The 23,405-nt window shown below is 55.3% G+C and overlaps 1 protein-coding gene across 3 annotated transcripts in view; it reads left to right on the top strand.

The window, feature by feature from the left end:
- The first annotated feature begins 4,494 nt into the window (after positions 1-4,494).
- Positions 4,495-23,405, top strand: part of MID2 (midline 2) — a 63,282-nt gene continuing 44,371 nt past the window's right edge. For 2 of the 3 annotated variants that reach the window (XM_064427360.1, XM_064427358.1), the window contains exons 1-2: positions 4,495-4,629; positions 19,948-20,669. In XM_064427360.1, coding sequence (XP_064283430.1) covers positions 20,004-20,669 — 666 coding nt within the window. In that variant the 5' untranslated portion in view covers positions 4,495-4,629; positions 19,948-20,003. Of the gene's footprint in view, positions 4,630-4,723; positions 4,761-19,947; positions 20,670-23,405 lie in introns of those variants that run through there. The other variant, XM_064427359.1, reaches the window with a different exon arrangement.

Here is a 23,405-nt window from a genome sequence, read left to right as displayed (position 1 = left end):
CTCTTCTGCACAGCACAGGGGTTACCTGCAGCATTTCCCAAGCCAATGTGGTGACTGTGGGACCCCATGACAGCAGCCGGAGCCATCCTTGGCTAGGACCTGGTGAATGCAGATGTGTGCAACCTCCTTTTCCCTTTGTGCTATCACAGGGATGTGTGTGTACAAAGAGACATTCTCAAATGCAACTTTGGAAGTATATCAGAGGAAGGAGAAATTCTCATAAAACCACATTAGAAATCTCTGTGCTTTGAGAGCCAGTATTCCCCTTGCATGCTCCATTGAGCAGGTCCAGCAGCCTGAAATCAAGTTCATGGGGAACACTGCAGCAACGCTGCCCTGCTCCTTGCAGTGCATGTCCTACTGAGTGCAGTGCTGCGCTCTGCAGTGCGTGACCTTGGGAGTAACTTCTGCACTTCCTTCTTGTTTTATTTCCTACTCAATTGATTGTTTAGCGGTCAAAATTGTGTTATTGGGTATGGAGGCCAGTAAACCAGCTGGGAAAAAGCTTGCCCCACTCCCCTGGAGGGACAATCCTTAAGCAACAACCTCTGGTCATGGTGAGGGAAAAAAGCTTCCTCCAGAATGCATTGTTGTTGTATGTTGATTCCATGTATCCCATTGGCCCTTCCCCTTAGTTCTGCTCCTGTGCCCTCATTGTTCATTCTGATGCTCTGCCCCACCCCTTGCTATCCCTACAGAAACCTCTGCTCTCTCTTCCTGAGTGAGTTCTTGGCGCCTGGACACCTCTGCGGTAAGGGCTCAATAAAGGCCCTCTGTGGAGCCCTACAGGAAGACTCTGTCCCTTCCTTCTGCGTCGCTTGTGGCTGAAACCACTGGGCGAGAGCAGGACCTGCCTGTGCACCCAGGACGTCTTTTTAAAGACACTTCTCCAGGAAGGTCGCGGCACTCCACCACCTCTGCCCGCCACGACACTTGGGTGCAGGCTGGATAGGCTTGGGCCCCTTTGCCATGCACGGGCAGGCCACCACAGCTGGCTTTGCACATGGGATGTTGTGCAGAATGCAGAATTACAGGTGTGTTACACTGACCCCTGAGCTCCGCAAGTATCGTGCATGTTTTTCCGACATGAATATGTGACAGTGGGGACCCACAGCCCAAGGATGCTAGGGAAAAGTACAGGCAGCATGTCATCCCTCTGTATGTCCCTCAGCCTGACCTGAGGGATTCAGGAGACTTTTCCTTGGCACAACAGGTCTTTGCGTGCAAATCTGCTGCTGAGCTGGGCATGGGAGAGGGCAAATGGCATTGGCAGTAAGAGATGCGCAGGAGATGACTGGAAACCTGTCTGGATAGTTCCCATCTATCACAGCCTGCCTCCTTTCCCTCTTGAGAGGTCCTGGGGAGGGAAGGCAGAGCAGGGGATTTCTCACAAACAGGGTGACACAAAATCCTGCGACCCTTCTGAAAGAGCTGGACTGGATTAGGGAGTATCCAGGCTTGGTTTGAATGCAGAAAACTGATGGACTTGGGAAAACAGACTTTCCTGTTCAGAAATCAGCCCTCAGAGCCTGTGGAACAGCTCATCTAGCTGCTGGGGCTTTGGGAGGTCTGTCAGACCACGGGGCCTTAACAAAGGTCTTAACACTGCCACTGAGCCCTTGTGTGAGGATGAGGCATCGCTGTTATCCAGCAGAGTAAATTCCGGGGCAGATGAGTACTCCACCTCCCTCACCATGGGAGAGAGCTGGAGCTGGTATCAGGCTCTGAAATTCCAGGCCTCAACATGAGGTGGTGCACAGCATCCACTTCTATCCCTGCTCTGCTGCTCCCTTCGCGGCAGGAGGGAGCGAGAGCAGAATGCCTTTGGGGAAGAACTGGGGATAAAGGAGGTTTCTAATGAGAACTGGGGAAATGAAATCATCAACATGTAGAAAAGAATCGAGAAGAAATTCTTCTGGTGGGATTCATCAATCCAGCCCTGATCATCTCCACACTGCCTGCCTGCTCTTCAGAAGGAGTGGGAAGAGGGATGCAGAAATTAAAAGGATTTTTTGCCTCTGTGCTTTCCACTGGAAGAACAAATTTTTGAGGGGGAATCCTGCTTTATAACCTCATGTTATTTATTCAGTCAGCATCTCAGGCACACGGCACAACTCAAGTGTTTCCATTCCTGTCTGTGCAATGTGGATGTGAGTGCAGACCAGCCTTGGGCGGGAAAATCTCAATTCCCCGACTCCAAGCAAGACACTCAGAGCCGTGTGATGCAGAAACTGAGATGGTCCCTATTCAAAACACACAGGTCCTAGAAGGGCTGCTGAGCATGTGCCACTCTGACAACAACACGCCTTTGTGGGCAGATGAAGACGATCTCCCAACCCTGAACTACTCAGCACATCAGTGTGAGGAGCTCTATCATTCTGCTGCCCTGCAGCTCATTAAAGTGCCATTTGAAACCTACCCCTTCTGTGTTTTGAGTACATGCACAGACACAACACCACAGTAACTGTAAAGATTTGCCCAAGGTCACCTCTGCCACCTCTGCCGATAAATGCAGGATCCCAGCTAATCCAGCACCCACCAGGCCTCGAGGAAGGCTGGCATCTGCAGTGATCCATGAGGAAAACTGTCTGAGGGACTTAAACATACTGTGTCTCTGAGCTATGGTCTGGTGGGTCCCAGCCCACTCTGGGCCTTGGCATTGGGTCTGTTCAGAGACAGCTGCCACAGCTGTGCACATCCAGCACAGCCCCTCAGCCAGGGAGTGCCAGCAACAGCCAGATCCTGCAGAGCAGAGGAGGCACAGGGGCTGATCTCCACTGGGGCATCCCAGCAGCTGCTCCAGCCCCACGAACTGGTTCCCAGTGTGCAGAGGAGACACTGAGGCTAATCTCTGCTGTGCCACCCCTGCAGCTGTTCCCTGGCCCTGCTCATTCTGCAGTGAGGCTGGCACTAGAACTGGGAGCTGGAGGGATATGGGCACACTACGGAGCTGGCCACCACTGCACAGTGCCACCATCTGGGCTTTGTGGCTTTGTGTCCCTGGCTGCTGTGGGAAGGAGGCTGAGGCTGTCAGAGATCAGGGCTGAGCTGCCGCTGGTATCTCCACTCCAGCGCTGCAGCGAGTGCTGGGCAGTCAGGTTGTCACTCTGTGACCCTCGGTGGTGGGACTTTGTTGTGACCTCCAGCCATCTGCTCACCATCACTGGTCTCAGTTCCCTGCAGCCTAATGTGCCATGTTTGGGGGCTGCACATCTCTGCTGTTGCCCAGCCACGGGCTCTGGCTCTGCTCAGAGCCTGAACCCACCCCTGGCTCTCTGCTGTGGGCTACGGGTGGCTCTGAATTTGGAAAAAGTAGCTTTAATTTCCTGCCAGTCCAAGGGTCAGAGGAGGAGGCTCTGGTCAGTCTGTTCACTCAACTCACATTGCTCTGCTGGTCCCAGGACAGTTCTAGATTCTGTGATTCGGCCACAGCTGCTTGTGCTGTGCTTTCACTGCTAGAAAAGCAGAAATGGGGTTTAATGCAAACAACATGGTGCATATTAACTCCACTGCTGTCAGACCCTGCTGGAAGCAAGCATTTGTGATGCCTCTGCACAGTGAGCCAGGTGAGAACGGTGCTGGAGGCAGCCTTGGCTGCTCAGCGGCCTTGCACGTGTCCCGTCTCACTGGAGAGCCACAGCAGGACAGCTGCCGTGTGCTCAGTGCCCGCCGGGGCCAACAGGGTCCCTGTCTGTGTGTGTGCAGTGGTGATGGCGCTCAGGGCACAGGGGAGGCGCCTGCCGGTCCCGCTCACAGCGCCTCCTCCAGCACCTGCCGGCAGCTTCCCGGCCTCACCTTCAGATGCACCAGGAGCCTGGATGTATTTTTCCTCAGGTTTATTTTTAAAAGACGGCTCATTTTACACTCTGGGCAGCCTTCAAATATAAATAAGCTGTGCCACATGTCCCCGTATTACCAAGGAATAAATTACAGTTCTGGGTTTCCCCTCCCATGTTTCCCTTTGATGTTATTGCTGTGGATACATATATATGTGCACTTTGCACGTAACAATCCAACCTCACCCAGAGCTGGTTTGCTGTAAGGAGGACACTGGGTGGGACTTTGTGATGCTGAACCAGGTGGTGAAAACCCCATTCAATTCATTTTTCACTTTGAAAAAAATTAAACGTGTTGAAAGTCCCGCTGCCAAGGTACCACGTCTCACCATAAACACACGGACATACAGTGCCATCCATGGCATGGGAACACACAGCTCCCCACATGTCATAGGGACACACACTGCCCCCCACCCCACAGAAGCACACGGTGTCCCCCATCCCAGGGGACACACGCTGCCCCCCGCCCCATAAGGACCCACATTGCCCCGAAACCCACAGGAACACCGAGTGCCCCCCACCCCAGGGGAACGTGCACTTGTCCCCGCGCCAAGCGAGCGCACAGTGTCCCCGGCGCACGGAACACGCGCTGTCCCCCCGCCCCGCGCGCTCCCGCCGGGCCTGGGCGCGCTCCCGGCGCCGCTGCCGCGGCCTCACCTGCGGCGGGGCGGGACCAAGAGCGAGGGGCGGGGCCGCGCGCTCCCTCTGGCCCCGCCCCGCGCGCGCGCCGCCGCCGTGTCCCCGCGCCTCCAAGATGCCCGGGCAGCGGCAGGGAGGCTCCCGTGGGCCGCCGGTACGTACCGGCGGCACCGGGGCGGGCGGGTCACCGGGGCGGGCCGGGGGGGCTCCCGCGGGCCGCCGGTACGTACCGGCATCGGGGCGGGAGGCGGCACCGGGTCGGGGAGGGAATGTCGCGACCCACTGGTAGGTACCGGGGCGGGAGGAAGCACCGAACCGGCCGTCGGGGCCCCAGCGCGGCCTTTCCCGCGGGTTTGCAGCAAGTGCCGGGGCGGGGGACTACCGCCCTTCCCGGGAGCCGTTGCCGGCTTCCCCCCGCTCCCGATTGCCTCTCCGCGTTGCGGAGTGCGTCTGCCAGCCGGCTCCGTCACCTTCCGCCGCTTGGCGGGGAGACCCTGGTGGCCTGTCCCCGCTCGGGGCTTCCCGCGGCCTTCCCGTTCACCCGGTTCGCCGAGAGCCGTCGTGCTGGGGAGCGGCGTGCGTTAGCGGCGGAGCGGATGCCGACTCACCGGCTCCCCGCCCGCGGCTTCAGGGATCCCGCGCGCCCCTCGTCGTGCCCCCGCCGTTCCCTCTCGCCCCGGGTTTTACGCTGGAGACTGTCGTATCCCCTCTCGCCGCCCAGCCCCGTGCCAGCTCCCGGCGGTTTGTGGTGCCGCAGAGCCGGCGCGGGGCCGGTGCTGCCCTGATCCTGCTGGGCCCCCCACGCCCCTTCCCCCGGCGCGGCTGGACCCTGATGAACTCCAGCGCCATGGAAGTTTATCGTAGCGGGCTCCGTGAGCGGCGCTTCGGAAGCCGCAGAGGAGGGACACGGCCACAGACATGGGAGGTCTGCCAGCGCTGTCCCCCAGGGCACTGGGGGCCGGGAGACGTTTCCGGGCTGCTGCCCGCACTTTGGGGTGTCACTGGTGGCAGCGGAGAGTGTTTGCTTGCGCCCAGGATCTCTGCAGCTGCTGGAAGACGTGCTCAAGTGTCACCTCTTTCTCGCGCTTTATTTTCCTGTTTTGCCTCGAAAAACATCCCAACCGCAGGTTTATTGCCCCTATGTGCACAGCTGGCCAGGGCTGGAGCACAGCTGGCGAGGGCTGAAGTGCCGTGAAGGGCCGTTCTGCCCCGCGGTCTGCGGAGTTTCCGGCGAGGGCAGATGGCTCTGCTTGCTCGTCATTCCCTCAAGTCCGGACACGCCGGCGTTAATGGCTCCTGCCCTTCCTGGCTGCCGCCCAGGTCTCCCCAGCCAGCCCGGAGGTTTCGGCTCAGCTTTTGTTGTCAGAAGGCAGCTTCAAGGAGACCGGCTCTGCCGGAGGAGCTGCCGCAGCCGGGTGGGAGCTGGCAGCGGTGCCTGGCGGAGCACAGGGCACTGTTGGCTCCCAAGTGGCAGGGGGGCATCATCAGGCAGCGTCTGGCAAATCGGGGGGTGCCACCGACCTGTGGGCCTGCCGGGGAGGCACTGAGTATGGGCTCGAGCTGCTCCCAGACCCTTCTGCAGTGCCCTTCCCTCCTGTACCCTGGCTGCAGCAGGCTGTGACCCTTGATCTGTGCTGGAGGGGCTGTGCAGAGCTGCCTCCACTCCCCCGGGTGTCATGGGCTCGGTGCTGAGGTTGTCCCTGCTGCATTTCACCATCGAGGAGCAGACTCAAGGCTTGGCTTGTGCCCCTGACCTAGGGGTAGTAAAACCGGCCACAGTACAGAGGGAGGGAAGGAGGGAGGCTGGCCCAGGCAGCAGTGCTGGAATACTCTCACACCAAGGGGATGTTCCCCAAGGATGCTCCTGGGAAAATACAGTAAGTGCAATAGCAGTACAAGGAGGACGGGTGAATTGATGCCAGCGACAGCAGCAGCTGTCTCAGTTCAGACAGGTGGCTACAGAACCCTGGATGTGCCGGCTGCTGCGATCCGAGCTGGGTCTGTGCCCTGTGCAGCCTCCATGGTGGCTGGGAGGCCGTGCCTGTGCACGGCCCACGTCCTGCCTGGCTTGGAAGTGCTGCTTTGCAAAAGAAATGGAGCTGCAGTGGGAGATAAATCCCTGCCTTGCAAAGCGTGCACCGGGTGAGCTGTGCTGGCCTCTGAGATACAGGCAGGGCTCAGGGGTGTCTGTCAGTGTGTGTGCCAGTTTGTGAGCAGAGTGGGATTGGCCCTGAGACTATGTGAAATTGATAAATTACTTACTTTAAAAGCCAGGATTATGTTGCCTCCTGCTCCCCTCCAGGGATGGATAGGTGTTTCCAAACCCACGCTGCAACTCCCCTGGGCTCTCTATGGGTTTCTGAACTGTTGGCTGGGACTTCTATAGTAGGGAGGGGCACCTTGAGCCTTTTAGCTCTTGGGTCAACCCCTGGCTTTAAGGGGTTGGTGCATCCCAAAGGCTGGTCACTGGAGAGACCTAGGCTGTCCCATCAGAGATGCTAGAACCAGAGCTGTCTCTGCAGGCTGCACAGCTGGTTCATTAAAGGAAGCTGATGAGCAGTGTGATTATTTTGTTCCTCTGGAAGGAGTTGCTGCTGTCAATTATAAATGCCTTCTGTAACAAATCCACCTTAGCCTGCTTGGAACCCCTCTGAGGCTGGTGCTCCCCACACTGGGGTGAGAGGGTCTGTGGCTGCTCCCCTGAGCTCACTTCTGGAGAGGGACAAAGCCTTGGGGAGGCTGGAGCCTGTGTTGCTGCTTTCCCTTGTTTTTAGTGTTCTTTGCCTGGAAAGTGAGTGTGTGTTGCAGCCTAATGAATGCCTGGCTGTACCTCATCTTGTGCGAACGGGCAGCCCTGGCAGCCCTCTGAGCAGCGAGCACCCTTGTGGGCATGCTGATGACCAGCCTTGGGCTGCTGCTTCCAGCGCCGTCACTCGCTGCTGTGGAGCCTGGGTCCCAAAAATGTCAGGGCAAGGAGGTCACCAGCAGGAGAATGGTGTCTCTGTGTGGCTCTGAAAGGCGCCTTGTGCTGTGCGAGGGTGGGGGGCTCCAGTGGTGTGCAGAGAACATCTCACCCTTTGGATCTTGGGCGCCTGCGTGTGTTCCTACACAGTGCTGGAAACACTGGCTTGGATCTTCGTGCCAGCGGCCCTGGATGTGCCTCTCATCCTTGGGTGCAGGCAGGGGCATGGTGCTGAGCCCGGAGCCTGTGGCTGTGTCATCCTTGGGAGAATGCGGGGCAGAGCTGGACATGCTGCAGCCCTGGCTTTTGGAGTGCCAGCGGTGGGGCCCTGCCGATGCTGGCAGGATGTGGTGGCTTCAGCATCTGCCCTTTCCCTGTCTTTGTCCCAGCCCCTGGCCCAGAGAGCATGGCCAGTGGCAGAACTGCCCTTTTTATGCCTCTGGATGTGCTGCCCTTTCTCAGGAAACAGCCAGTTGTGCTTGCTGGCAGTCCATCTCTCTGCCTTGCTCTGGCCACTTGCCCTGGGCTCAGGTGGGTCCTGTGGCCAGGATGGGGACATCTTTGCCCTTGTTTTCGGGGGCTGCCAGCTCACTGCTGTGGGGAAGGCAGCCCCCAGCCCCCAGTAATGCCTTTTAACACAGCAAGGACAGGAGTGGGTTGCTGGCCCCCAGGCCTGCTCCAGTATGGGAATGGGCTGGGTGACAAAAATCTGGGATGCTGGTGGGCTGCTCAGGCTAGACCACTTTTTATCTTCTTTTCATGCAGTCTCAGCTCTGTGGTGCCAGTCAGCCTCCATGCAGCTCATTGATCTCTGTGTCACTGTGGGCTTGGCTTCCTCCCCCAGCAAACAAACCTGAAGTGCCCTGGGTGCCAGGAGGGCAGGGGACATCTCTCTGCTGGGGGGTTTCCTGTGTTTTAGTGCTGCTGTGATCCCTCTCATGGAATCATAGAATAGGCTAAGTTGGAAGGGACCCATCAGGATCAGTAAATCAAATTCCTGGCCCTGCACAGACACCCCAAGAATCTCATCATCTGCCTGAAAGCGTTGTCGAGTGCTTTATGAGCTCTGGCAGCCCCAGGGGTCATCACCACTTCACTGAGGGGACTGTCCCAGTTTTCAGTCACTTGCTGGGTGAAAAAACATTTCCTGATGTCCAACATAAATATCATGTCCCTGTCCCCCTTTCCCTCCCCCTAAATTATGTCCCTTCTGTGCGTTTGCTCACAGGGGATGTGGGCTGTCCCAAATCTCCCCTGGTGCTACACCAGTGACTGCTCCCAGAGCCTGAGACTGGGGAGGGAACACTGCCCCACTGCAAGTGCCATCAGGTCCCCCATTGCCCAGGTGTGTGGGAAAGCCCGGTGTGTTCTGTGTCTGCTCCCACCTCAGCCAGGGCTGCCCTGGCATGGTCCAGGAGCATTTTGGACTGTGCTGAATCAGGGGAGTCTCTTAAATCGAAGTGGAAAAGGCTTGTGGTGATTTTGATGGAAACAGTTTTTTACTGAAGGGGAGGCTGCCTGGGAGGTCCCAGTGAGGAGCTGCTGCAGGAGCCCAACGCCGCCACCAGGTCTTCCCGGCTGGGTGGTGGAATCTATTTTGCTTCCTTTTGGGCATTTCCCATGGGATTTCCGCCCTTGGACAGGAAAAGGGTGCGGATGGGATCCGGTTGGAATGGAATCTCGGCCAGAGCAGCCTGTGAATGAATGGAGATGTTGCTGTCACTGTGTGGGTTAAACAGCTTCCGAGTTTTTCACTCGCAGTAGAGTGACTGAAGGGAAATGTGGGAGAGAGAGAGGAGGGGAGAGTTGTGGGGGGTTTTTGTTTGTTTGGAGGAGTTAAGAGTTTTTGATTTTTCTGAGATTTTTTTACAGATGTTGCAGTTGGATGCTGCAAGCTCTCAGGTCTCAAAACTGTATTTTACAGATCTCACTATCTGGTGATGCTGCTAGAGAAGGAAAACCCACGGGCTTGTGAAAAGCCAGTGTGATAAATAGGTGGAAACTTGCTGCATCACTGAGACTCTGAGGGCAGATCCAAGGGACTCACGCTGCATCCGTGCAGGAACACATACAGCAGGTCTGTGTGCCAGCTGTGTCAGGGATCCCCCAGCTTCGCACACTTTCTGTGGGATTCCAAAATGAAAGGGCTCCATGCCTCTGCAGAATGTCATTATTGTGTTTATAACTGAGATTTGTGTCTCAGAGAGAAATGAATCGCTCAGTCTCTTTCTCGTTTTGCAGATGCAGGAAATCAACTACTACAGAAACCCAATTTTGAGTTGGTTGACGGAAGGGGAAAAATTGCATTCAGGCAGGAGGCAGAGGCCTGGCTGGAGTGGGGTTCTGTGGGGCACAGAGGAGGTGACAATGTGTCAGCTGTCCAAGGTGCAGCCTGCGGCATCCTCTGACACCACAGCAGCAATATTGAGGAATAAATTAGCTTTCTTTTTCAAAGAGACACAGAGCAGCTTAAATGCATTTTGTGGATGATTCTCAAAGAACACCACAAACCTGGTTGTATAACAGGACTGAATGCAGTGAGGCAGGGAAAGGTGGTCTCAAGGATGGTCAATAACCCAGAGCAGGGGTGGGCTGGGGCAGTAGCACCAGCCTTTGAGCTCAGGGCGTGGGGCTGTGGGCAGCAGCTCTCTTTCACTGCCCCCTGGGCCTCCTGGGGGGAGGAATGTGGGGAGAGTTTGATCTGCATGGTGACCATGGCTCAACACTTCTCTAAGGAGCAGGCTGGGGTTTTGGCTGGGTGCTGTACTGGCTCAGGCTGGCACCCACACTGTTGTGCTGATGTTGGGACCCACTGTGACACTGTGATGCTGGCACTGCTGGCTGTGGTGCTGCTCAGTGCTCCAGCACTTGGATGAGGCAGACCGTGGGCCTGCCAGACTGAATATATATCTGTACACATACTATTAATTTTTTTAAGGTGGATTTTTTTTTTTTTACTCTGTTGCTCCTCTCAGTACTTTCCTAAGCCTCTGGCCACCATTGTGGTCAGTCCTGGAGTGACCCTGCAGAGTGCTGTGCTCCCTCCAGCACCACAGGAATTTGCGTCCAGGAATTTGTGTCATTCCTCAGCAGGTGTGTGCTTTGCCTGCCTGTGGAGCCACAGCCATTTCCCATGGGGAATCAGGGAGTGTCAAGTGCTCTTGGAGGCACCTTGGTGTGTCAAACCCCCAGGGAGGCTCTGGAATCATCTGTGATCATGACAAATGCAAAATTCTGAACGTTTTGTGCTCCTTTCAGATCATTAAAGAACTTATAAGTGTGTGAGAGCAGGTATTGTCTGTGCCCTGCCTCTTGTCACCAGCCAGAAGCCTCTGCCTCCCTCCGGCAGCCCACAGGGAGGGAGCAGGGATGGAAGGAGGAAATTACCTTTGTAGTTACCTGCTTCATGTCCTGAATTGCAGCTGAGCAGAGCTGAAAGGGATGGCGGGCAGATCCACAGCTCCTGCATGCTGCCAAAATTACCTTGGCTGCCCCTCAGAGCAGGGAAGAGAACTTTGGAGAGATGCAGTGTGGTGGAGGCAAGCTGGCCAGGAACAGGGGTGATGGAGGCAACCAGCATAGTCCAAGTCCTCCACCCAGCTGGGGTGGGGATAATGGACTTCGGTTTAGTGTGCTCTGGGATGCAGCCTGTGCTGGGTTCAGGGTTGTTCCCTGGTCCATTGCCACAGGCTGATCCATGGGGTGATGAGGTGAGCTGCATGGTTCTCCCCTGGCTCTGTGAGCTCCGTGCCTGCCTTCAGCAGTTAGTCCCCATCCTGGCATGAGCCATGGGAATCCATGTCCTGCAGTGGCACGGCTGCTGGTGCCCTTGGCTAAGGAAACTGCTCCCGGGTGGCTGGGGGAGTGAGCCTGGGGCTGGTCCCAGAGGATGCAGTGAGGTAGGTATTGCTGGTGGAGCGTCCTTTGATGTGCTTCATAAAGTGTGAAGGACACCACTGTGGGTGTCGGTGACATTCAGAGCAGACCGTGGGACATGGGGACAGTCAGTGGTTCTGCCATACCTGCCCGTTCTGTGTGCTGGAGCCTCCTCCTCCTCTCTAGAGATCCAGCCCCTTGACAGGGGATATTGCAGGGGGAGGCTGAGCCAAGGGGAATTGGTGCTTTTTCGTTTATAAATGTATTTTATTTTGAGATGACGGGCAAAAGTGCTCCTGTGCAGCAGTGGAGAGGCCTCCCCAAAGAGATGCTAATGGCTTTGAGTCACCTCAGGGCGTGGGAGCATTTTGTCTTGAAAGGCTTTAAATGACCTGTGTAATGCGCTGGAAGAGTGTCCAGGGAGCACTGGGTCGCTGTCATTCGGCAGCGTCGGGAGGAGGACTGGGAAATGTGGCTGGCCTGTGGAGCACTCCCAAGGGACTGGGGTAGGAAAAAGGATTAAAAATTGCTGTAGTTTGAAAACAAGCCCTAGTTGGGCCTTCACTGTCATGAAGAGGAGGTAACTAGGAAGAGCAGATCCCGGCTGGCTGTGGAGGGAAGCGTGGGGGTCCCGTGGGTCCCTTCCTGCAGCGATGCCGGAGCGTGGCTGACCCGGAGCAGCGCTGGCATCGCTGGCTGTGCTGTGCTGGAAGCGGGGCATGGCTGCGAGCTCCATCTCCAGACCTCCTCTGCTGGGACCCTCGTGTATGGGCCCAGCTTGAGCTGGGCTGGCTCTGGGAGAAACGTCTCTCCGAGAATTGTGCTCGTGCGCCTGGAAGCCTGGAATGGTGAAGCCCCACGCTGAACCCTCGACAGCGGCAGCTTTCCTCCTTTTAAATCATTAATCTCTTTTAGCTGGTCCGGGAGTGCAGTTATGCCAGTCTGAGTGCCTCTTCCTCAGCATTGCAGAGTGAGGGGCAGAGGGAAGGAGGAGGGTGGAAAAGCCCAAAATATCTGCTACCTGCTTTGTTTCTGCACTGGGCATTAGCACTAATTATCCCCCCATTGTCTCCAGTTCCTGCAGGAAGCGTTGTTTATCCTTTCAGCCTCCCAGGAATGCAGCCCAAGGAGCTGTGCAGATATATTTAACCGTGCACAGAGCAGCACAATGGCCCTTGATTTCCCGGCCCTGTGGTATCTCTGGGAAGTGCTGCCGGTCTGTCGCTTTGGGGCGGGGAGGTTGGAGGGCACGCTGGGTCGGGACAGCGACAAGGCTCCGGGCTGACTGCACAGCCTCCATGCAGGGAGGCCGGGGTCTGCCAGGGGTCGGAACTGCTGCCTTCCTGCTGCCGCACTGAGCAGCAATATGGGACTGAACCGATGGCATCGGCACTGTGTGTTCCCGTGGGCTGGCGGCTGGTGTGGTGCCGGGGTTGCATGTGCTCCTCGGAGCTCCATCAGCACACACGGCAACCCTGGGCCAGCAGGGACGTGACAGAGCCTTTGGTTCCGAGAGCAGCTCCTGTCCCCTCTGGAGCCCTTCTTGCTCCCTTGGCCCCATTCAGTTTTCTCCCTTGCCATGAGTCAGGTGGTGCAGAAGGGCAGTGCCCAGAACAGGTTGGGGGCACCATGGTGGGATGCCCCTCCTGGGCTCTGTGCCTTTGCTGGGGTGGGACTGTGCTGTGCAGGGGGAACCCCCCTTCATTGGTTGAGGATCTGTTGTTATTCCATCCCCCAGAAAACATCCCTGCAGCAGAACTTTGACTTTTGCACAGCAGGAGGGGCCCTGGAGAGCACTGGTGTGGGGCCAGCTCCTTGCTGGTGTGCACTGGCCCCTCGCTGTGGCCATGCAGCACCGGTACCTTCCCAGGTCTGAGTCTGCGTTTCCCAGCTGTTTCCCATGGTGGGCTTTGCCATGAGCCCAGCCTTGCCTTCACTGTGGTAATGTCTCTGTACCTCTTTGACCTCTGTTCCTCTGTGGGTGAGTTGTGCCAGTATCCTGTACTTGGTGTCCTTCAGGAAGCACAGGAGTGGGGATAACCCTGCTGTGCCTCGTGGGGTGCAGACCCTGAGGGATGCTGGTCCCCTAGTACAGCACTGGGGCTGTGAGCACAGGAGCTGGCTGCTGCTGCTCCAGCCTCTGGAGAGACCAAGGGGTTTTCCTTGCAGTGCACTCCTCCTCAGCAAGGCAGACCTCTGTGCCGAGCTGGATGATCTCTGCAGCGTCCATCTGGGGGATAAGAGCTGTGACTTGCTCTGGAGCCCAGAGGTTATTCCAGAGCACCAGCTGCCACTGCAGCTATGCCCTCCCTCATCCTTGCTGGGCTAGGGGCTGGTGGCTGTGGTAGGGATGAGGCTGGGCTGGAGCCGCATTGCAGGCAGTGGCTGGGGAAGAGGGGAAGGATGCGGAGCCACAGGGTGTGCCTGGAGAAAGGCTCAGATCAAAAGGCTGCTGCCATGTGTGGTCTGGCAGGAGCCAGCTGGGAGTGGGGCTGTTTTCAGAAGCTGCTAGGTCTGCTCACCTGCTGCACAGCATCAACTGGAGAGGCTGGCAGAGCAGGGTGGCAGGAGAGCACAGAGCTGCAGGAGAGGTAAGGGAGGGGAGCAATGGAGTCCTGTGGCAGGAGGGGAGGGACGATTTACGGGGGGGTGGCAGGGCTGTGCGGGTGCTAGATGTGCCACTTTGGTGGCATGCCCAGTCCCCAGCTGCTTTTCTCAAGGGCCAGGCTGGAAGGGGGTCACTCACTTTTGCAATGGCCTTGGGAAGTTGGGTCAGCTCCTGCTATAAGCCACGCGCCTGCAGCTGTCCCTGGCAGTGCCACGGCCCCTCCCTTCCAGCCCTCGGCATCACTGTGACCCCTAGCTTCAGCTGAGGTTTCAGCCCCTGAGCTGTGGGGGCAGCTGCTGGCAGAGAGGCAGGGACTGTGGGTTTCATTCCAGGGGGATGGATGGATGGACGGACGGACATATGCAGTGTGTGGGAAAGAGGGCTGCCATGGATTGTGACCTACCAGAGCCTGAGACTGGCTGCTGCTGTCTTCCCCAGGAATTGGAAGCAGCTGTGCTGTGCTCCAGGGACCTGCCACAGTGGAGGGGCTGGAGAGGTGTCCTGGGCCTTTTGTGTCCTGTCAACCCCCAGGCCACTGATGAAGATGGCAGGGAAAGGTTCCCACATGGTGTCAGTGGGAATTGCCCGATAATGTCCCAGAGAGCAGTGTGTGCCATTGCTGCCTGGGGTGTTTTCAAACCCCTCCAGCTGATGAGGAATCCACATGGCATGATTTTTGCCTTATGGCTGCAGGAGCCAGGGAGCAAACTGCAGGGATCCTTCCTGATCCTCCCTGCAGCTCAAGGGCCCCTGGGAGCCCTTGGTGGACACATGCTGTGCTGAGGTCCTGTGGGAGCACTCCAGGAGCTGTCACCTTCCTGGGCACTCTTTGTAGAAAAAGAGGAAAAATTTTCCCTTGTAGCAGGATATCACTGGAGATCAAGCAAAGAATCTTTGTTTGGTGCTTGGCTCTCTGACATCATGGAGGTCAATGAGGTGGAGACCTTGTAGGCTTTAGCTGGAGCATCCTTGTCCCGTGCAGGAAACCCAAGACAGCCCTTCCCAACCTTGGAGCTTGACAGGAGACATTCAGGAGTAAGGAGATTTTGTGATGGAGCAAAATGGTCTCATCCCATCGGTGAAGCTGCCTTTCACGATGAAGGTGAAATTCCCAGAGGGAATAAAGTGCTGTGCAAATGGAAGAGTTAAAGAGCACAAATGGCCAATGCCTGCTGGGCTCTGGTGGCTCTTCTGGAGGGTTTAAGAGTGAAGCAACTGAACTGCCAGCACACAGGGGTCTCTCATTGAAGTGAACTGCTGCATGGGAACCCAGCCTCCTGGCTCTGTCTTTCATTTAAGAGATACAGGGAGAGCAGTGGAAATTATGTGGAGCAACCTTGCTGTAGTACTAAGCAAATTGGCTGGGAGAATAATTAAAGATGGTATGGAAATGCTGTTTCAGTTTGATGGATTAGGGACAGCAATGCAGGCTTTTATAGGGGGAATCCAGTTTAACTGCAGCAGGCTGTGTTCTTTTTCTAGTATGGCAATAAAGTGATTGGGGAGGGCAGCTGGGAGACAGATCATTGGGATTTTCAGAAAGCTTCAGACAAATCTGTGGACTTACTATGGTGGGAGTGGTGGGAGGAAAGACCAAGTTCTGTTTGATATGTTCAGGTGTTCTGGGAGGAAGGAGTAGAGGAGATGATGTGGCCAAGGGGTTCTCTGTGCTGGCCTGGCTGAGGGATGTTGCATGCTGGCTGCAGCTTTGAGCTTTAAATTTGGTGCTAAATATGCACAGCTGATGGAAATAAAGCACAGAAAAAATAAGTAACGGTGGATGTGAATTGGCTGGAGGAGCCTGAAGGCCTCCCCTCTCTCTGGGGTGCCTTCCTTAGGTCAGAAGCTGTTGCTGATTTTGCAGCTGGGGCTGTGTTCCCTCCTAGGACCCTGTTTCTCCTGGACAGGCCCATCCCAAGGGCAGATTCAGGCAAGTTGGTTGGGAAGGCTGAGCTGGCAGGCTGGCTCTGTCATTGACAGAGCTGGGGAAATGGAGGGGGGACATCTGCCCCTCGAGCTGCAGAACGGGTCCCTGCTGCCGTGGGGGCTGCGCTGGGCTCCTCAGGAATGAGACGGACGAGATATGGCTGCTGCACGGGCTGTTCTGTCCTCCCCTCAACACCGATCCAGTTTTGAACTAATTTTCCCGAGGACAACAAAAAGGATGGAGACAACTGCTGCCCAGATTTTGTATCCTGCTGTCACTGTGCCAATTAAGGAAAGGGTTGCCATATTTTATTACTTTTTTCGTTAATGCACGGGTGGAGCAGCATAGCTTTTCTAAAGCCTCATTCTTGGAAGGGGCTGAGCAATCTCTGCTGGAGCTTTTTTGAGGGGGAGGGGAAGTTAAGAAAAAAAGAGGGATAAAAAGGGGAAGGGGAAATAAATAATCATATTTGGTGTGGAAAATACCAGCCTGCAGAATTAACATTTGTCTGAACACATCTGGATAGCCTGGTGTGGGACTCTGAAGACTGGCCAAATTCTGCCCTGGGTTGGTGCTGGGAGAGACCAGAGGGAATTTTATGTGGACTTGGAAAACATGGGTAAAAATGGATGCTGTTTGAGGGGAAAGCGTGCATTTTGGGTTGGCTGCCTGTGGCCTCAGGTGATGTACAGCAGGATGTCCCCTCCCAGGTATGGATGGGGTGATGTGGGCAGCATCCCTCCTTCCATGTCTCTCCTTCCTTCTTCCCTTGGTGCCAGACTTCTGCATCTCTGCTGTCAAACCCGTGAAGTTCAGGCAGTTATGAAGTGCTTTGATATTGCGAAAATAATAATTTGGAGAAGAGGTGGGGGAACCTTTGTATCCAAGAACTCTTGGTGTAACTGCCAAGGGTAACCAGTGCACCCTCACCACGCTCCTGCTGCTCCAGGCTGGCACAAGGGTTTGGAGACCATCTGGGCTGGAAGTAAAAGCAGTGGTCACTGTGTCCCAGAGGACCTGGCACTGGCTCTGCACTGGCCCTGTACCATCCTCAGCTCTGCCCCCCCGGGGGTTTGCTGGCCTTGCCTACCTCTTCTGTTAGTCATTGATTTCCCACCCCCTTTTCCCTCAGTTTTGTGCAAAGCTCAGATCAACACAGAAGAATGTTTGGTTGGATGTCATGTGTTGTTAACCTGCTGGTGCTGCACGTTTTCATTAGAGGCCAGCATGGACAGGGCCTCTGACTCTTGGGCACAGAGGACACAGGGCTGTCTATAAACAGTTGTTAGTATTTTATAACTTTTATTTTTAGGGAGTTAATGACTCTAAAGAAAGCAGATTTTAATCTAATCAACTATTCCTTGAGCTGTGTCAGTCCTGGACATCAAAGAGAACATCAAAGTGAGAGGCATGAAAGGCTCTGATGGCAGCATGGCTGCTTTGCCAGGTGTAGCATCTTGGAGCAGGGCTCCTCTCCCTCCTCCGAGGGGGCTCCTTCACCTCCTGCAGGGCACCAGCACCTCCAGGTGTGCTCCTGTCCCTGCTGCTGTACTGCCTTTGAGCAGACTCCTGTGCCTCCTCCACACCTCTGAGAGGGCTCCTGCTTCTGTCCCAGCCTGAGGCTCCTCTTGGATATGTCACAGGTAAAAGCTCTTGTCTCAGCAAGGAAAACAAGATTAATGTACAAACGTCCCTCAGTTACAAAACTAAAGGCTGTTTAAACTTTTTGCATTGTTTTCCCTTGGATAGCAATGGAGCTGCATGTGAAGCCTGAAGTTGGATATGGGAGTGTGAGATGCTGCTCTGTGGGACAGCTGGCTCTGGCAAGGTGTTGGGGAGCCTCTCACACCAATCATGATTTTTAAATTATTTTCCCAGTCTTAGTCAGGCTATGAAACAAATCCCGTTCTTGTCTTTTTTCTTTCTTTTTTTTTTTTTTTTTTTTTTTGTCGTCTTTGTGTTTGCTGACCAGAGAGAAGCTGTGAGTGATGTGGGGAGGCAGGAGGGGCTGTGCCCCCCAGCTGGGCTCACACAGCAGGGTGTGGGGCTCTTGGGGCCAGGCAGCCTCTGTGTCTGCAGCTCTGGCACAGGGAGGGACCAGTGTGGGAGGTTTGCCAGCCCAAGTGCTGGGAGGTGCCCGGAGCACTGGGGGTGTGTTGGGATGCCTCATCCTGCCAGGCCTGCAGCGTGGGGAGCCCACTGGATCCAGGACAGTCCGAGCAGCCAGCAGGCACCGGGCCAGGAGCGCTTCCTCCCCACTGCTTTCCCATGGCTGCGGCAGCTCCGAGCCTTCAGAAACCCTCCGTGGGTTGTGCAGAGGAAGCTGCTGGGAGCCCTTGTGCTTCTCTGCTTGTTTGGATCCAGTGACTTCTCCACTGTCTCTCTTGGGAAAAAGAAAAATAATTTTAAATGTGTGTATGTATGTACAGGGCTGCATTTGGCCAGCAAGAGCTGCTTCAGCATGAACATATGAAAATATCCAAGGGATTTATTTTATAAGCCCCTTGAGCTGGTGCAGGGAAGAGCTCAGGGTTTCTTCCAGGCACTTGCATATCCTATTGCAGACAATGGGGAAGAGATGGTGTGGTGGGATGGGGGTGATGGAACTCATGTGCTCAGTGGGATGGGGTAGGCATGTCCCAGTGTGGCACCTGTGCAATTTTCCATTTGCAGGTAGCTAGCAGCAGATCGGTGCTTCCAGCAGCCAGACCCTTTCCTGCTGCTGGGTCATCCCCCTGCACTTTGGTTACAGCCCTTTTTCACAGAATCCCATTCTGATTTGGGTTGGAAGGATCTTAAAGCTCGTCCAATTCCCTGTCATGGGCAGGGACACTTTCCACTATGTCAGGTTGCTTCAAGTGCCCTCCAACCTGGCCTAGAACACTGCCAGGGATCCAGGGGCAGCCACAGCTTCTCTGGGCAACCTGTGCCAGGGCCTGCCCACGCTCACAGGGAAGGGTTTTTTGTCTTCTCCCCAAGCAGAACCTGTGTACCACACCAGGGTGTTCCTGGGGTGAAAAGAAGGCTGGGCTGGGCACCATGTTACTTCCCACAGGGTCAGTTCCTGCAGCAGTGCCAGGGTGAGGGGTCCCTGTGGCTGTGACTGAACAGGGCTCTCCTTACATCCGCAATGAGGGACACCACAGTGGGCATCACTCAGATCCTGCCTTGCTGTGGCTGAGGAAATCGGGAGATACCCCTTGTGCACTGGGTGCTGGGTGAGAAAGGAGAGGCTGGATCTGGTTCCACATCACTGCATGACTGTTTGGGCACGTGCTGGGATGCTGCTAGAGGGTGGGTAGCACTTGAGGTGCAGCTCCTGGTGCTCTGCAAACCAGAGTTGGGAGCAGCAGGTTGAGTTGCCTGCTGGGAGCTGTTTTCCAGCCTCATGCAAGGGAAGGGAGCTAAAAATACAGCTTGTTTGCCTTCAGCTGGAGTTGATTTAGGTATCCCTGGCTGTTGTGGAGTGCAGCGGAGGACAGCCAGTAGTGGAATTTTGCCAACTATAATTTCGCTGCTGTGCCCTCCCCACCCTGCTCCAAAATGCAATGGCCAGGAAAAGCAGGGAGCAGGATGGGATGTTAAGAGCTCCCAACCTGCTCTGCTCAGAGTTTCCACTACATGATTTGCCTTTTCTCCTTCACCAGGAGCAGGCCTGGAGCTGCTGGAGGGGATGTTAAGAGGTTTATCTCTGCCATACAGAGCAGCCCTTCTGCACGGAACGCCAGCACAGCCACGCCCCGGTCTTGGCAGCACACACTAACACAAACATGAAATCATGTGGTTTCTCCTGGTTTTGTCTCCAGCCTTATGGTCCAGGTCCTGCCCTGGCTGGGCTGGAAGGGGTGAGAGGAGCTGCTGCTCCTCCTCTCCCATCCCCTCCATACGGGTCCTGTCCCGCTGTGACTCCAGGCTCTGCTCCATGTGGGGTGAGATAGCTCCAGCCTGTGCTTGCAGGGGCCTGGCAGGGCTGGAGCTGACAGCATCAGAATGCAAAGGGTGTCAGGGTGTTGCGTGGGTGATGTGTCCAACGCCCCCAGGCACCTGCTGCTGGAGGAGTGGAGCAGTAGTCCCACATCTCTGCTCTCCTTCCTTGCAGGTTCCTGACCACCTTCCCTGGTTTTTGATGCTGAATCAGGATTGTGTTAACTAAAGATGGAAACACTGGAGTCAGAATTGACCTGCCCAATCTGTCTGGAGTTATTCGAGGACCCCCTCCTGCTGCCCTGTGCCCACAGCCTCTGCTTCAGCTGTGCCCACCGCATTCTGGTGTCCAGCTGCTCCTCCAGCGAGTCCATCGAGCCCATCACCGCCTTCCAGTGCCCGACCTGCCGCTATGTCATCTCCCTCAACCACCGGGGCCTGGAGGGCCTCAAGAGGAATGTGACCCTGCAGAACATCATCGACCGCTTCCAGAAGGCGTCTCTGAGCGGCCCCAACTCCCCCAGCGAGAGCCGCCGCGAGAGGACCTATCGCAACAGCCCTACCATGTCCGTGGCCGGCGAGAGGATCGCCTGCCAGTTCTGCGAGCAGGATCCGCCCCGCGACGCCGTCAAGACCTGCATCACCTGCGAGGTGTCCTACTGCGACCGCTGTCTGCGGGCCACCCACCCCAACAAGAAGCCCTTCACCAGCCACCGGCTGGTGGAGCCCGTGCCCGACACGCACTTCCGTGGACTGACGTGCCTGGAGCACGAGAACGAGAAGGTGAACATGTACTGTGTCGCTGATGACCAGCTCATCTGTGCCTTATGTAAACTGGTGGGCCGCCACCGCGACCACCAAGTGGCATCGCTCAGCGATCGCTTCGAGAAGCTGAAGGTAAGGATACAGGATTCCTCCAGAGTGCTCTGAAGCTCAGTCTTTGTGTAGGAACTGAGGTTGAACTGAATGTGATGTGAACCTGTGTGGATGATGTTTGACCTATATGAAGTTTGAATTCCTTCTCCACCCCCCATGAATTCTGAATAAGCCTGCACAACACTTTTCATTCCCTTTTTTTTAAATGACAAAAACATACTGCAAGTCCCGTCTGAGGTCATGCTGGTGAGGCGTGACTGTGGCAGCACTCATGTTCCCATTAGAACCCTGCTTATGCCTTTCTAAGCTGCTGGTTCCTCTGGCCTTTCTCCCTTCATGTTCCAGGCCTGTTCTGCCCCAAAAGTGCTTTTCTGGGATCTTTGACCTGTTCATGTTCAGAACAAAGCCACTCTCTCTGCTCTCATGTATTTTGAGGGCAGAAGGAATACTTCAGTGCTCCAGCAAAAACACAGAACACTGGGGGTTTTTTTGTGCAGACCAGATAATTTTTTCCTCGTTGTTTTTAAACAAACTGGTGCCTGGAAAGAAATCTTCCTAGATGTCCAGTTCCTTGGGCTGGTTTCCCACCTCCCTGTCTCCAGACTTTCCTGAACTTGGTGTGAGGTGCCCAGTGCTGTGACTAAACACCCATGATGGTATGAGGAATGGGATGGGATGTCCTGGGTGTTTCTTCTTCATATTCCAGCCACCAGGTTTGGCTTTGGGTTATTGCTGCCAAGTGGGGCCTGGGGAGGCTTGCTTTGCCTGCCCATCTCCCATCTCATCATCCTCACCTAGGCTTCCCCAGTGTGCAGAGCTGCGCCAGCAGCCCTGTCTGTAGTCCAGGACATTCTTTTTCCATGAGGAAATGTCTCAATTAGCAAATTGGAAACCTTCAAAAGCAGGGACCATGTATGTTTGCATGCAATAAAACCTGGGCAGAGAAATTAAAACCCTGGAATATTCCTCCCTGATCCAGCCTGTGCCAGCCAGGCAAGTCCTTTTGAGAAAGCCTAGCAGTTTGCCAGAACACTTTTTCCTTTTAAATAAGAGTCCAAAGTGATTTTGGCCATGGATGGAAGCTCTCCTCTGCTGAAAACGTTCTTCCTGTGCCATTCATCCTGCCCAGCTCCTCCGCCTCTGCAGGGCTGGAGGTGCTGGGGGTGCAGGGGTGAGGGTGGCCACAGCTGCCTGGAGAGGACTTCAATGTGTGTCCTTCTTCTGGTTCATCCTCCAGCACATCACCGCCTCTGGCTGTGCACTGGTGGGGATGGTTTAGGGTGTTTCTTTTCCTGACACTCTGCCTCCACTGGAGAAATTGCTCAGGATTGATGCTGGGCTTCACCAACAGAGCCAGTATTTGTTTTGGCATCTTGTGCCATCTCCTTACATGGCCTCAGTCCAAGCTCTGACCACTGTGTGCTCCTTGGCAGCAATGAAAATCCTTGCAAGTACCTGAAATACTTGAAATCCTTAAATATGTGCTGATAGGATGCTGCTGCCTGGGAATCTGTGGCCAGGGGAGCAGCTGCTGCCTCCCATGGGCCTGCCCCATGTCCTGTGCCCAGGCAGGGCTCTGCCCCTCTGTCCCCTCCTCAGGACGTCACTGGTGAGCTCCCTGGCTGCTCTTGGAGCTCTGCAATGCTCTCGGGCAGCCAGCAGTCAGCAGATGCACTTAATCCCTGGCTTTGATCCCGCATCCTCAGTGAGCTGGGAACGCCTTTCAAGTTAGATTTTTTTGATGAAAAATTGGGTTTTGAAGTGAGTAACTTCCTGTTGTCAGAAGGGCTGTGCTTTCCACAGAAATCTTTGGTGGGGAATTTTTTTTGTCTCTTTAGAAGAGCTGAGTGCCTGAAACTGGACTAGTGTGTGTAAATGAGAAACGTTCTCCCAGTGCTCCTCTTTCTTCCAAGCTGGTTTTACATCTAAAGTCTCCAGTGTGTGCCAGCAGCCTGACTTCCCTGTGGATTCTCTGCAATGATCCATACATACTGTGTTACACACCTCCAAATGTTTTAGGAACCATGTTTAATCCCTTTAATGCACGTGATGAGTTTATTTTGTGTATCTTCAGCTCCATTTGTTTGTGTCATAAATTACAATTCCAGCTGGTGTGAGCAGTTTTCTGGATTTAAGCAGGGATCCCATGGATGCCAGGCAGGATGGAGCAGAGGATGGAGTGCTGGGCCATGTCCAGGAGCTTTCTAAAGCTGGGATGGATGCAGTGACATTCTCTTTCCCTGGGAAGGTTCATGTCAGGGGTTATCAGCTGCAGATACCATTCCATGGTTCTCTGATTCCCCAGTGCAGCAGGCAGCGCTGCTCGCACTGTGTGAGCATGGCTGGGAGCACACATCGGGATGGTGGTGCTTGTTTTCCCTCTCTGTGGGTGTGGGAGGGCTTGAGATGTTGAGCACTGGCTGGAAGTCGACATTAAAGATTAAATTAAAACTGTGTGTAGATTAAGAGCAAAACTAATGGCCTGACCTAGATACAGCAAGTGCCCAAGATAGCAGTGCATTATCTGCCGAGTGAAATCTCAGCCAATTATAAATTCAGATTGCTTGAAATTTGTAATTGGCATCCTCTCTGCAGTGCCTGGCTGAGTTCTGCCCGTGCTGCAGTGCTGCTGCCTTGCTGGGGCAGGGTTACACTGGGGGACACAGCAAGAACAGTTCTGTTACACTGGGGGACACAGCAAGAACAGTTCTGTTACACTGGGGGACACAGCAAGAGCAGTTCTGTTACACTGGGGGA

This window comes from Passer domesticus, chromosome 7, assembly GCF_036417665.1.
Source record: "Passer domesticus isolate bPasDom1 chromosome 7, bPasDom1.hap1, whole genome shotgun sequence".
NCBI lineage: Eukaryota > Metazoa > Chordata > Aves > Passeriformes > Passeridae > Passer > Passer domesticus.
This window is presented reverse-complemented; position numbering and strand designations above follow the sequence as displayed.